The sequence below is a fragment of the Manis javanica genome, chromosome 3 (genome assembly GCF_040802235.1).
Source record: "Manis javanica isolate MJ-LG chromosome 3, MJ_LKY, whole genome shotgun sequence".
Lineage (NCBI taxonomy): Eukaryota > Metazoa > Chordata > Mammalia > Pholidota > Manidae > Manis > Manis javanica.
The window spans coordinates 29,614,032-29,627,436 of NC_133158.1; the positions used below are offsets into that span (position 1 = coordinate 29,614,032).

Below are 13,405 nucleotides of genomic sequence, written 5' to 3' on the forward strand. Positions count from 1 at the left end.
TTCAACTCATTCTAGGAGACCAGCACTACCCTAATGCCAAAAAACAAAAGACATCACAAGAAATGAAAACTACAGACCAATATCTGTATGATGAATCCTCCAGAACACAGATGCATAAAATTCTAAACAAAATTTTAGTCAGTTGAAACCAGCAGCATAAAAAAACATATCAAAACCAAGTGGGGCTTTCCCTACTTTTGTTTTAACATTCAAAAGTCAATCTATATAATTCAAAATATCAATAAACTATAAAATGATAACCTCAATAGATGCAGAAAAAGCATTTGACAAAATTCAATATCCATTTCTGATTTTTTAAAAATCTCAGCAAAGTAGTAATAGAAGCAAATATACCCAATCTGATGCAAAGCATGGATCTGGAAGAGAACTTGTACCCAGAATAAAAGGCATCCAGATTGGAAAGGAGGAAAGGACTAGCAGATTACATGATTCTCTATGTAAAAAAAATCTACTATAATCTACAAAAAAGCTATCAAACTAATAAAGATTAGCAAAATTGCAGATGCAAGATTAATATGAAAAAATCAATCTTCATAACCTATAAATGCACAATCAGGAACTGAATTCTAAAAAACTATAGAATTAACTCTTACAAATCAAGATTTAATTATCCAACTGAAAAATGGGCAAAGATTCTGAATATACATTTTCCAAAGAAGACTGAGACATGGCCAATAAGCACATGAAAAGATGCTCAACATCATTAGCTACTGGGAAAATGTAAATCAAAACCATGAAATACCACTTCACACCCACACAGAGAATTCCCTTAAAGCTGGAGCAGGCCAACCCGCTTACCCGCTTAGCTGCTACCCGCTTAGCTGCCTGGAGTCATTTCCAAGCAAGAACCTAGACTCCTGGGTAAGCAGAGAAATCTAAAAACAACAGGCCACTTGGGAGCTAATGGAAGAGAATTTGCTCCTGCAACCCTTCCAGATTCTAGCTGCCGTTTTACACAGCAGGATTCTGGCCACTATATCTCCAAGAAGCTCAGCAGGACGTCAGAGGCTGGCTACCCTAAGATGCCAGGACACTTCACACAGGGCAGGACCAGGTCCTCCACCTCCTAACCAACACCAGGGCCTTCCCGGGCTCTGAGGAAGTGGCACTGCCATCACCAGAATACATGCAAGCCTTGAGTTGCTGGCAACACCCTGAGCCCCCAGCCAGTGAGCCCTCTCTTCAGGTGCAGGAGACTCTTCTCAGCTTTCAGCTGTCCCATCGCAGAGGCTATATTTTCTGTCCTGCCTCTGAAAACATTGGGAACTGGTTCCTTCGCTCCTGGCTGACAGCTGAGTAAGAGGAAGCTTCTTTTTCCCTTTGCTGACCAGTGGGATATCCATCGATTCCATGGAACCACATCAACTGAGAGCTGGGCTAGATAGATGCTAGCTCTCATTTCACAAGGGAGAGACACACAAGGAAACCAGCAATGCTGCTGGCACAGAAGCCTGTGGCGGGCCCAGTAGCCTGTGGCGGGCCCAGCCCAGAGGTCCCCTCTGTGGCCCTGACCACCACCCTTAACCCAGCTTCCAACCTCCAAGTGGAGCAGCCCCACAGCAGGGGCGTGCCTGGCTGGCTGGCTGCCCTGCGGTGCCAGACTAGGGAGGACATCAAATGACTGAGCTCACCTTGGAAAGCTTCCAATTCACCTTTCTTTTCCCCATTGGGGAGGCAGAGCCAGCAGGCCAGGTAATGTCTCTCTCCTCTCAGAGCCTCTGGCTGTCCTCAGGGCCCAGTTGGGGCTCCCGACCCCAGAGCACAGGGACCACGCTAGCTCTCTTCATGCTGGACTGGCCGGGCTCCAAGGCCGAGGCTGAGGGAGGGAAGACCTTACAGCGGTGTGTCCTTACCAGTCCTAAGCAGCTGCCTTCCTCTGATTTGGTGCCAGATGCTGAGAACATTTTCCTAGATATTAGGGGCCCACTTTTACTTAATGTGAGACCACAGATAAAGGAATGGGCCCAGGCCATCCTGAGTGTACACAGAAACACCATGTGTCCTCAGGGAGGGCCTTGACTCTTGTCCCCATGATTAGTAATCATATTGCTCTCATGTATTTGCTGAATGTTGTTCTAATTAATTATCTGCCAGCCTGCTTGTCTCCCTAGCAGACTGAGTTCCTCACGGGCACGGCTGTTGTGCCTTATATACTTTGTATCCTAGTGCTAGGAAAGGGCACAGCCCAGAGGCCCTAGATAAATGTAGTGAACTTAAGTGCAAGCTGGGATCCATCCCTCTACGCCTGGCTGTCCTTGTATACCCAACACTGTGAGCCTCACAGGGTCCATGCCCAGGACTCTTCAGCTCTACCAGAGACCCCCTGGGTGGATAGGCTATGGGGCCACAGGAGAGAACTGGGAATGAATTCTGCACCTTGGTCTGAGGCTCCATCTACCCAAGCCTCCTCTTCCTCTCTACCGTACCCCACAGGTGCCTGAAAGGGGTCTCAGGGCTCTCCCTACCTAGTCCTGCTCACTTTTTTTGTCCCTGACAGGTATTCCCTCAATAAACCTCTGGACCATTCAGTTCTGTCTTGGCATCTGCTTCTGGGAGAGCCTGAAGTGACACAGAGGGTGACACACGGGCTCTCAGGGGCGGCATCTTGCTGGGCTACTCACCAGGCAGGGCTGGGGAAGCAGGATCTTTCCAGAGAGCCCCAAGCCTCCCATTCCTCTCTCTCTAAGGAGGCCCAGATCAGGCCACTTGACTTCATCAGTCTGATATGGTTAGAAGCCTGGCAGTCTAGACTGGATTTTTTAATGAGTCACATCATCTGTGGGATTAAAAATGCGGTTCTGGCTGGCAGGGAAAGGAAAATCCTAGTGACAAGTGCTGCCTAGTAGTTTGTTCCCTTAGACATGCATGTGTGCCCTCAGGGGCACTGAGTAGACAGGACACACTGCGGTGACACTGACACCGACACTGACAGTGCCTGATCAGTCCTCAGCCCTCTAGCCATCACCAGGCTGAAAGGAGGCACCCTCCTGGAGGGTGGACACTGATCGTTGAATCCCAAAGACAGGCCAGAGGCTGAGAAGGAAGTCCGGCAGCTAGGGCGCCCCAACTCAGTTCCTCCTCCTTCTGCAAGGCCAGCAGGAAAGGGGCCTTGGGAAAGAAATCCGAACCCTGAGACTGAAGGGAGGGGCAGGAGGGGCGGCTTCCAGGAGAGCTACATACCCCAGGGCTTGAGGGAGCGCCATGAAAGCCAGGAGCATGAAAGCCAGGAGCGGAGGCAGGCACAGCTGCCTCCGCCCCAAGCAGGCTCTTCCCAAATGACGGGGGACGTGCCTGAGGGACAGGGAGCTCTGACAGAACCCCTCACCTGTGACCATCAAATCCCACTGCACTGCCTTGACAGAAACAAGATAACACACAAGCAACACCTACAGGAAACTGGGACTAGAAAACTAAATAAGTGGGTGTTAGCCAGTGAGAAAACAATGGGAATAATGCATCCTACAGAGACAGTGTGAGCTGCCCAGAGATTTCTAAGCACCTTCACTTCCGTTCCCTTCTTAGTCTGCCAGGTTATAGTCTTGGAACTCCTGGTCCCTTATTTTTATTATGCAGATAGACATTCATACCTTTTTCCCTCATCCCAGATCCTGAGCTTCTGAGTCAACGGGCCAGAGCCTATGAAGCAATCATTTGGAAAGAAGGGGCTAAAAGCAGTATTTAAACAAAGCATTAAAGCAGCACACAGTATCAAATCTGTGACCCACCAGTTCACATTCAGGAATTTATTCTACAGATAGACAGATACACACATGCACATACACACATACATATGACTAATATATATATGATTATTTTAGCAATATATGTAACAGAAAAATATTGGAAATCTCAACATCTCACAATAGGGAACTAGTTCAGACATTATGGTACAGCCATACATGCAATTCTATACAGTCTTAAAATGAAAAAGGAAATTTTTAAATATATATACAAAGATATAATGTTAAAACAAAAAAGCAAGGTAAAAAAAGGTGTATACAGTATGCTACTGTTTCTATAAAAAAGAATGACTATGGATATTCTTGCAAGCGTGTAACACATTCCTAAAAAATACAATAGGACCAGGGCCCCTCTACCAAAAAATTAAAAAATAAAAAATACAATAGGAGAGATTGGTTGCCTCAGTGGCTGGAAAATGGTGGTGGCAAAGACTTCCTGTATACTCTTTTGTACCTTATGAATAATAAACCATGATAACATATTGCTTAAACACAAATAATAGTCTAAATTTTAAATGAATTAAAGGTAGTATGATATTGTTACTCTTCCTAAAAAGGATCAGCACTACCATGTACAACTGGACACAATAAAATCTAATGATACCTGTAATGCCCACCTGGACTCTTCTCTATAGATAAAAACCATATTGAAAAGGCTAGAAGACTCACTCAAGATCCTACAGCGAGCTATTAAGTTTTACCAGTGCATTGGTATCCACCCTTCATCCGTCCAGATGCAATGTCAGCTCTTACATTGACTTTGTATATTAACTGTGTGACCTTGAGAGAAGCACTTTCTCTCTGAACCCAGTATCTTCATTAATAAGATAAGGTTAAACTAGGTAGGCTTTAAGGTTGATTTCAAGCTCCAAAATTATGTGACATCTTGAACTAGGAACCTAAAACAATTTCACGCCTCTTTTTTCATGATCACAATTACATTAATCCTTCAGGCAACCCTTCATCTGTCCCCTTATGAGAATGAATCAATAGGCTCACAAGAGCAGAGCTTTGTCTCCAGAACAAAACCTCTGCTCATGTCACAAAACCTCCAGAGAAAAGAGATGGCAGTGCTGAACATTTCAATATGACAGGGACTCTGGGATCATCTGTTAAACAAAAAGGAAAGCTATTAACAAAATCCTTGAAGGCATCCAGGAAGACAGAGTAATAGCTTTTAGCATTAGGAGTTTCTCATCTGTCTTCAAGTGAAGATTTGTGTGTCTAACATGAGGGTTAACAAAAAGGTTCAAAGCAAAATTAAGACTGGGCACAAAGAAATAAGACTCAAAGTATTATGTAAAGATAGAAAATATTTTCCATAGTTGAGGTCTTCACTGATGTTCCCTGTAACATTTGTAGTGGGGAGAATGTGTCCTCACTAGAAAAGAAAAAAACTTCATAAAGGCAGAAAAGCATTTACTGTTATAATCAAATCAGCTGATACTAAAGATTACAGTACACCTGAGTGAGGGTACATCATTGTTATTAAGAATCAAGATGATTTGGAGGAAGTGATGAGTAGTTCACTTAAATGATATAATTGCTGTTATTTTCATCCTGTTAAATTAAGCATTTCTTAGACAGCTGAAGAGCAGATAGAAGGAATAAACAGAAACTCAGGCAAGATGGCTCCAATGGGCCTGATCCAGTTACCCAGATCTCTCTGCTTCTTCACTGAGGATTGCTTACCATCTCTTTAGTGCTGACCCACAAGGCTCCAACACTGCTCAGAGAACCGGAGGTCTGGAGGTAAGCACCACACAGACAAGATCCCTGGTCTCAGGCACCTCATATTCCAGCCAGGGAAAGCAGACAAATCATTTTTTTGTTCCCTTTGCTTTTAACAAAGTCTGGATACCTACTATGTACCAGATACTTTTCCAGGCACAGCAGACACGGTAGTAAACCCTCCATTCAAGAAAAGACATCCACAAGAGTATGTCAACTTTGCCACCTAGTCATCTAGCACCCAAAGCAGCTGGACCCTTTTCTTGCCAATACTAGAAAAATAACAGCTCTAGAATCTTGTCAGAATGGATCCAGCCTGGGTGTGAAATACTATGACAGGGTTCTCTAGCCATTCCCCTCAGAGATCTAAATAGTCACATTGGAATGTCCAAAATACTTCTGATCTTTGCTTAAAATGCTATAGAATTGTCTTTCCCCAGTCTCCTTCGATTCTGAATTGTCAGCTTTGATAGTTAATAAAAGCAGCAGCCATATGAAACCTTTTGCACTTACTGTGGAAATCCCATGAAGAGCTCTATTTCTTTCTTTTTTTTCTAACTTATTTCTTAAGGGCCATTTTAAAACCCACAAATTCCTAACATCCTGATGTCCTCTATTTTTAAAACAACCTGCTCATATATTTTATTAAAAGCTAATGTTCCAAAATAGCAGCAGACTCAGAGACTCCAAGAAGGGACTAATGGTTACCAAAGGGGAGGAGTGTGGGAGGGCGGGTGGAGAGGGAGGGAGAAGCAGATTGAGGGGTATTATGATTAGTACACATGGTGTGTGTGTGGGGGTGTCACAGGGAAAACAGTGTAGCACAGAGAAGGCAAGTAGTGACTCTGTGGCATCTTACTACACTGATGGACAGTGACTGCATTGGGGAATGGGTGGGGACTTGATAATATGGGTAAATGTAGTAACCACATTGTTTTTTCATGTGAAACCTTCATAAGAGTGTATATCAATAATACCTTAATAAAAAATTTTTTTTAAAAAGCTAATGTTACAACTACCCCATTTTTGGGAACCTAACCTAAGGAAGAAATTCTATTATTATTTGTAACTGGGAAAAACTGGAAGAAATTTATATGTCCAGCAATCAAAGACTACTTGTACCAATGTGGCACGTGATCCAGATGGGTTCATGATGCAATCCTTAGAGTACTGGAAATGTACCGTGAAAGTGATGACAAATGGCAAATGCACTGTGGTGTGTGTGTGTTTAGTGTAGAGTCAGTCCTGGCTAAGTCATATGAAATTCTGACTTGTCCAGCTTGTCTGACACAGTTGTGAAGTTTTAGTGGACACACTGGCACCTATTTGCATGAGATGACTTCCATGAGTAAGGAGTCAGAAGATATATGCATAGCTTCCTGGGGATGGGAGACTAGAACAAAGGGAATATGGTGATTAACTTACTCACTTGGATGGATTTTCAAGCTCCCTATAGTTTGCGGGCAAAACTGAAATCCCTCCATGACATACTTTCATAGGGCCATGTAACTGTGCGTTGCTGCCCTTATCACAACAATAATTTGTGTAGTTATTTGATTAATGTCTGTCTCCCTTTCTGGTCTATGAGTTCCGTCAGAGCAGGATCTGCCTGTTTTGCACAATACTTGCCATGAAGTTATGCTAGCTGAAGGAAGGCAGAGGACAGAGAGAGGAAAGCGAAGCTAAGGGAGTAAAGTAGAGAAAAACCGAGAGAGGAGGAAGAGGAGAGGCAGCACTTTTCTTTGTGGGCCCAGGTGACAGGACGCCATCAAAAGGGGACAGCGCACTCTGCACCTGCAGTCTGGAAACAGCAAGGCCGGAACTGGTGACCTCGGCACCTTGCAGTTGGCCCCTTGGGGATGCACTGGGAGCTGACATCCCAGGCAAGTCCGGATTCTCCGGCAGGCCCAGCTGTGCTGCACAGGACAGAGCACTGGCACAGGTGGTAGGCGCCCAGCAGGAATCTGTTAGGAGAGCAGTAACACATTCAGACGTGGACCTGTTTCCTATTTTCAACAGTCTGAGGCCAGGGATACTGGACTTACTGGGAAGGAGATGGGTAGAGCCCCTGTCAGGCCTTAGAGTAGGCAGGGTATGAAGCCACTAACATGGAGACACAAATGCCAGTGTGACCTTTACAGCCTTATATGGTTACTGCTGAGGACACCTGAAACACCCAAAGAAAGGCTGTCAAAGTGGTAAGGAATTCAATGGCTGTGATCATTTGCCCCTCTAATGTTCATAATTAATTACTTTTATAATAAAAAAAGCAAAATAGGAAAAACTGTCTCACTTGAAGAATTGCCATTTTTTAAAATCAGATGCTAAGAATTTTCTCATCCACTGTTTCTGCCCTTTTCCTGGTTCTAAGGAAATGCAGTCACATTTTATGTTCAACCACAGTAACCACATTGATGTAGTCATCTAGGTAACTGCTTTCTTCTCAATCTACAGGACCACAAAGGAAAATAAATCTTCCACGAAGTGTTCTCTCACTAGTTGACTAGCCGTTGACATGACACTTTACCATATGTATTAGTTTTTAAGTGCAAACTGCCCTCCCTGTGTTACTCACATTGTCTTCTGTGTAGGAATTGCTTTTTCAACTAGATCACTGATTCTCCATGAGGGGTATAAAGACGAGAGAAGGCATTTGAGGATGAAAGGATGGCCTGACATATCAGAACCACCTGAGTTTCCTTTTCTAAATTACACATAGCAGCTCACCTGTACCCCTCAAACCATAAGCATCACTACCATTGTGGAAGTGACATGCCTGGGGGAGCTGTTATACCCTGGATGGGGTTTTGGAGGCAAACAATTAATAACCAGTGACGGAGATCATATTTTCACTGAAAGGTAAACTCTGGAATCAGAAGAGTATCAGTTTCAATCCTGGATCTAACACTTACCCTTAGTTCCTCATTCTCAAATGGGTATATAAATAACCTTCTTACAACATGTGAATATTAAATGTATGCAAAATGCAAAAAAAAAACCCTGAGCTCAGTAAGGCCCTTTAGGCCTTATTTTTCAAGTAGACTTGGGAGTTCCTTTCTGTTTGGGGTTGCTCAGTCTTGGCACCATTGACATTTTAATAGACCGGATAATTCTTTATTGTGGCATGTGGTGGGCTAAGTTGTGTTCCCTGCTGCCCCCCATTCATATGCTGAAGTCCTAACCCTCAGTACCTCCAAATGTGAATATATTTGGAGATAGGGTCTTCAAAGTGGTAATTAAGGTAAAATAGTGTCATATGGATAGGCCTTGATCCAGTATGACTAATGTATTTTTAAAAGGAGATTAGGACAAATAAACAACAGGTTGAAAATGGAGTCACTTGTCCCCAGGAAAGCAAACCAAGACTGAACTGCAGACATGCGACCTTTGAAGAGTCAATCTGCAATTTTCTGGTCAGCATTAGGGGGTCAGCATGACAGACCCCCACCTTTCTGCAAAGAAAGGTGAACTTGCCTGAAACAATCCCTCCTTTTCTTTTGCTAATAACTTCCTTGCCCCATTTCTGCCTTTAAAAACCTTCCATTTTGTACAGCTCCTTGGAGCTCCTTTTCTCTTGCTAGATGGGATGCTTCCCAACTCCTAAATCAATGAATAAAGCCAATTAAATCTTCAAATTCACTTGATTGTAGTTTGTTTTTTAACAGCTGCAGCTAAAATAGTAATTACTTCCAGTTTAATTTACAGCAGGCGGTGGCATATTTAATCAAACGGTTTTCATTTTAGCATAATTTCTGGCAACTCAGTGACGTAAATAACACATCAACGTTAAACCTATTTTGTTTGCTATTGCTCACTCACCTAACATCAGATCCTTTGATTCAGTGAGTGGTGCTGCTTTTAGTCTCCTTAATGCACCACTCATGATTTTTAACAGATGAAATGACTATGACAAATTCTTATGTAACTAACCATTTGAAGCTCAGGGAACTCATAAAGAAAACAAATGGCCATTTAAGTGTGAAAACGCTGAACTCTAAGTCATAATGAGACTCCACACATTATCCAGAAACCCAAAAGCATACTAAAAAGCCAAAGTCAATAGAGACATTCTTTACAAAGCGGAAGTCACAAACATCCTTGACATATTCATAAATTTGTTGTCTTAACACTGCTGCATTTTCTGTCATGTTATTTGGAAGCTGACGTGTCTCAGTTGAGCAGTGGCAGAGGGGTCAGGGTGGAGGGGCAGGGGCACTGGCTCTGAAATGCCAAAGACGGGAATTAGGAACTCTGGAAGGAACTGGGGACTGGTGGGCATTTTGCACAACAGTAACAATTTCTGACCAACCCCTTCCAATGATTTATAGCTTGTACTCAACCAATCAAAGGATACTACATTATTTTAAATTGCTATGGAGTCTATGCATTCACAAAATCCATTTATTGCATTCTTTTTTGTTTCATAGCTGGGAGACTAAGTATTAAAGATTTTATATACCCAAGTGAAAAAAAAAAAGACTGAGAGTAATCATTTCTAAGTGCCATTTCTGAAGAATACACCCAATGTTTCAAAGTTATTACTTGTGGCTTTCAATTACAGTACTAACATCCCACTCCGAGTAATGTACAAGACATGGGTCTAAGAATGACTCGGTTAAACTTGGTCAGACACCATCATGTACCTGCTGTAATGGGCATGCTGGCAGGCAGGCGTCCAGTGCTCACACACACCAAGGGCATTAGTTATGACATCCTGCCCAACAGACAGGCTCTTCCTCCTCAACTGCTCCTTGTGGTAGAGAGATTTTGAAAATAACTCTTTTCTGAAGTTAATTTCTCCATGGAAGAGAAGGAAATGGCTTAAGGACACTCTGAAATTCAGAAACAAAACTAGACAAAACCCCTTTGCCCAAAAGTCTGTGTACTCTGCAAAGCTGGTGGACAGGTGGATGGACGTCAGTGTCAGTGTTTTTAGAGAGAGATGTTTTAGAGGCAAGAGGTAACTCACCAAGTGAGGATGTTTTACAACTGTTCTTTTTCCCAGAAAGACAGAAAAGAATGAAAATCAGTTAACCATAATATTTAGAATTTAACATCTTCACTTGGGCATTAATGAATATGAAATTTAGATGGCAACAAAAAGTACCATATTCTGATCATGGCACTGAAAAAGTCAGCAGCAGAAGCCCACGCTAATTTCTATTCCGCTTATTTCTTGGCTCAGTCTCAGCACTGTCCACTGATCTTGTACGACGATTCTGTATTGGACTTATTTCTGTGTCCTGAAGATCATTTCTGAAAACAGAAAAAAGGGAATGGCACTTTAGAAAATAACGATCATTATTCTACAGAAGTTTCTAGTTTACAAGTGCTTTCACATGCATGATTTCATTTAAACCTCCAGCAGTACTTGGCTCCACCAACAAATCTATTATAATAAATGTTATTACTACTATTATTATTCCTATTTTATAAGTGAGAGAACAGTGACTTAACAAAGGCCACAGATCATAAGTGGTAGAGCCAGGAATTAAACCCCTTTCCTCTGAATCAAAATCTACCACAGCTTTACACTTCTGCTTAACATGCAGAAAGCTGAGAAAAAAAATTTCCCCTATCCCAACAGTAGGAAAAGCCAGAAAGTCTAACAAAATCATAAGTTTCTTATCTTATCAGACAGCTGAGGTTGCATGGCAATCAAGAAAATAAAACTGCAAAGAAAGGTAAGTTCCTCCAAAGAGAGACACACAGATTCTCTCCCTTTTCACAGAGCACTGGAGAAAGAAGTGGCTATCATACAACCAGGTAAGAAGAAACCAGCTAACATTTCAGTGAATTCTGAAATATGGGCAAGTATTGAAGGTGCCTGACACAAGGAGAGTCCATATGCACTTGCAAGCTCTTTTCCAGAAGATTCTATTAGGTGCTCATGAGAAAAACTGGGTACAGGACAGAAGAATGAAGAGAGTCCACTTTGGTGGCACACTATAAAACAGGTGATTGGGGGCAACATGGGTCAGGCAGAAAGCCCTGTCTCTCCCCTAGACCATTCTGTCCTACAAAGCAGAAGCTTTACATGGCTAAGAGAAACTCACTGGTCTATGGGAATCAGGCAAAGATCCATGATCTCTCGGGGCAGAGCAAAGATAAAAATCAGTTCACCTGATGGGGGAGTATAGGAAATCATTTGCAAGAAAACTGGCAAAAATCCACTGTTGCTGGGGAAATGGTAGGAACAAAAATCTCTGTCTCTGTGGTGCGGGGTGGGGGGCGGCAAACAGAAAAGCACCTTGGGCTGATGATCTCACGTAACACAAAGCCTAGGTTTGGTCAAGGCAGTGTGACTACCACTGGGGAGAAGAGGGAGAGTACTGAGAGCCCAGTCCTGGGACCCAGACCCACAGGGCCTGCCCAAGGCTGAGGCTGGACCAAGGCCACAGGGAAGCCCCAGCTGGCCCCATGAGCCTAGTACCAAGTAATAAGCAGGGAGTGGTATGTACAGACATGAAGAAGAGATGGTCCTGTGGAGTGCAGACATGAGAGATGCAGGGTACAGGCCTGACACAATAAGAAGCAGGCCTGTTTCCAGGCATAAATAGCACTTACTTCAGTCTCTACAGTCTCTCTAAGGTTCCTCACAGTAAGTTCAGCACTCAAGCAAAACGTACAATACATAAAGAAGAAAAATCAAAATAATCTATTGTCAAGAGATAAGGAGACAATGACCCATATGCTGGAATCATCAGACCAGGACTTTAAGTACCTATGATTAATATGTTAAAGCTCTAGGGAGAAGCTGGACAACATGCAGAAATAGATGCTCCAGAGTGGAGATAATTAGGCTCTCCCAGAGTTTAAGACATTCCCTCCCCAGCTATCAGCATTTTTGTTCTTTTTCTACCTCCACAAATCAGTATGTTCATTTCCATTACCTTTTTTCAATTACCTGCTACTCACATAAAATGCTTTTACCCACAAGGGTCAGGTATGAGAGGGAGGACGACATTTTTATTAAACTTTCAGACTCATAATGTTCCCCACTTTGACCCATGTGGGCCAGCATGAGGGGACTCAGTGAACAGTGTACTCGACCAAGAAACCACAAGCCTTCTGATCTAGGACAGGGATGGGCAAACTTTTTCCAGAAAGGGCCAGCTATTTTGGGTTTTGAGGGTCATACAGTCTCTGTAGAAACAACTCAATTCTATTGTAACATGAAAGGAGTCACAGACAGTAGATAAACAAATAGGTGTGGCTGTGTTCCAATAAAACCTTACTAACAAACACAGACAGCAGATTTGGCTTGTGGACCATAGTTTGTTAACCCCTAGACTAGAACCATGTCAATCCAACAAGCAAATCCAGGTGGCTGAACCAGAACTAAGTCTGAATCCTCTCGGACCCCTCTCAGCCAGCTGCCACCTGGAGGGTGTGCCAATCAGGAGCATGAAAGAAGCAGTGTGCCCAAGAACCGCCAGGAAGGAGCTGTGAGGTTTCTACACAGGTCAACATAACCCCAACCAGCTGCCACCTGGAGGGTGTGCCAATCAGGAGCATGAAAGAAGCAGTGTGCCCAAGAACCGCCAGGAAGGAGCTGTGAGGTTTCTACACAGGTCAACATAACCCCAACACCGGGTCTGGATCATTACCTAGGAAGCAGCCAAAAGGAGACGATCCTTTTCTGGGGACAGCACCCAGTGACCAAACTGCCTTGCTATGGTGTGTGGACCAGGAGGAGGGAAGGGAGCGGTTTTTTGCTTTTTTTTTTAAAAGGACACTATTTCAACATTCAACGATATTAGATATCTGTGGATTGTAGGGAGGACAAAAAAATCCATCGACCCCCTTGAGCATCAGCCCATTGCTGACTCCAGTCAATGTCTTTGGAGAATGGGCTCTTACGATTGGTATCTACATGAGTGACCCAGATGGTTCGATCAGCACCCTCCAGG

General features: G+C 43.3%; 1 protein-coding gene across 1 annotated transcript in view; it reads right to left on the minus strand.

Moving 5' to 3' along the window:
- Positions 1-3,730: 3,730 nt before the first annotated feature.
- RAD18 (RAD18 E3 ubiquitin protein ligase) overlaps positions 3,731-13,405 on the minus strand; it is a 156,367-nt gene continuing 146,692 nt past the window's right edge. Inside the window, exon 13 of the mRNA XM_037019390.2 lies at positions 3,731-10,748. Within this exon, the coding sequence (XP_036875285.2) occupies positions 10,646-10,748 (103 nt within the window). The 3' untranslated portion in view covers positions 3,731-10,645. The remainder of the gene's footprint in view (positions 10,749-13,405) is intronic.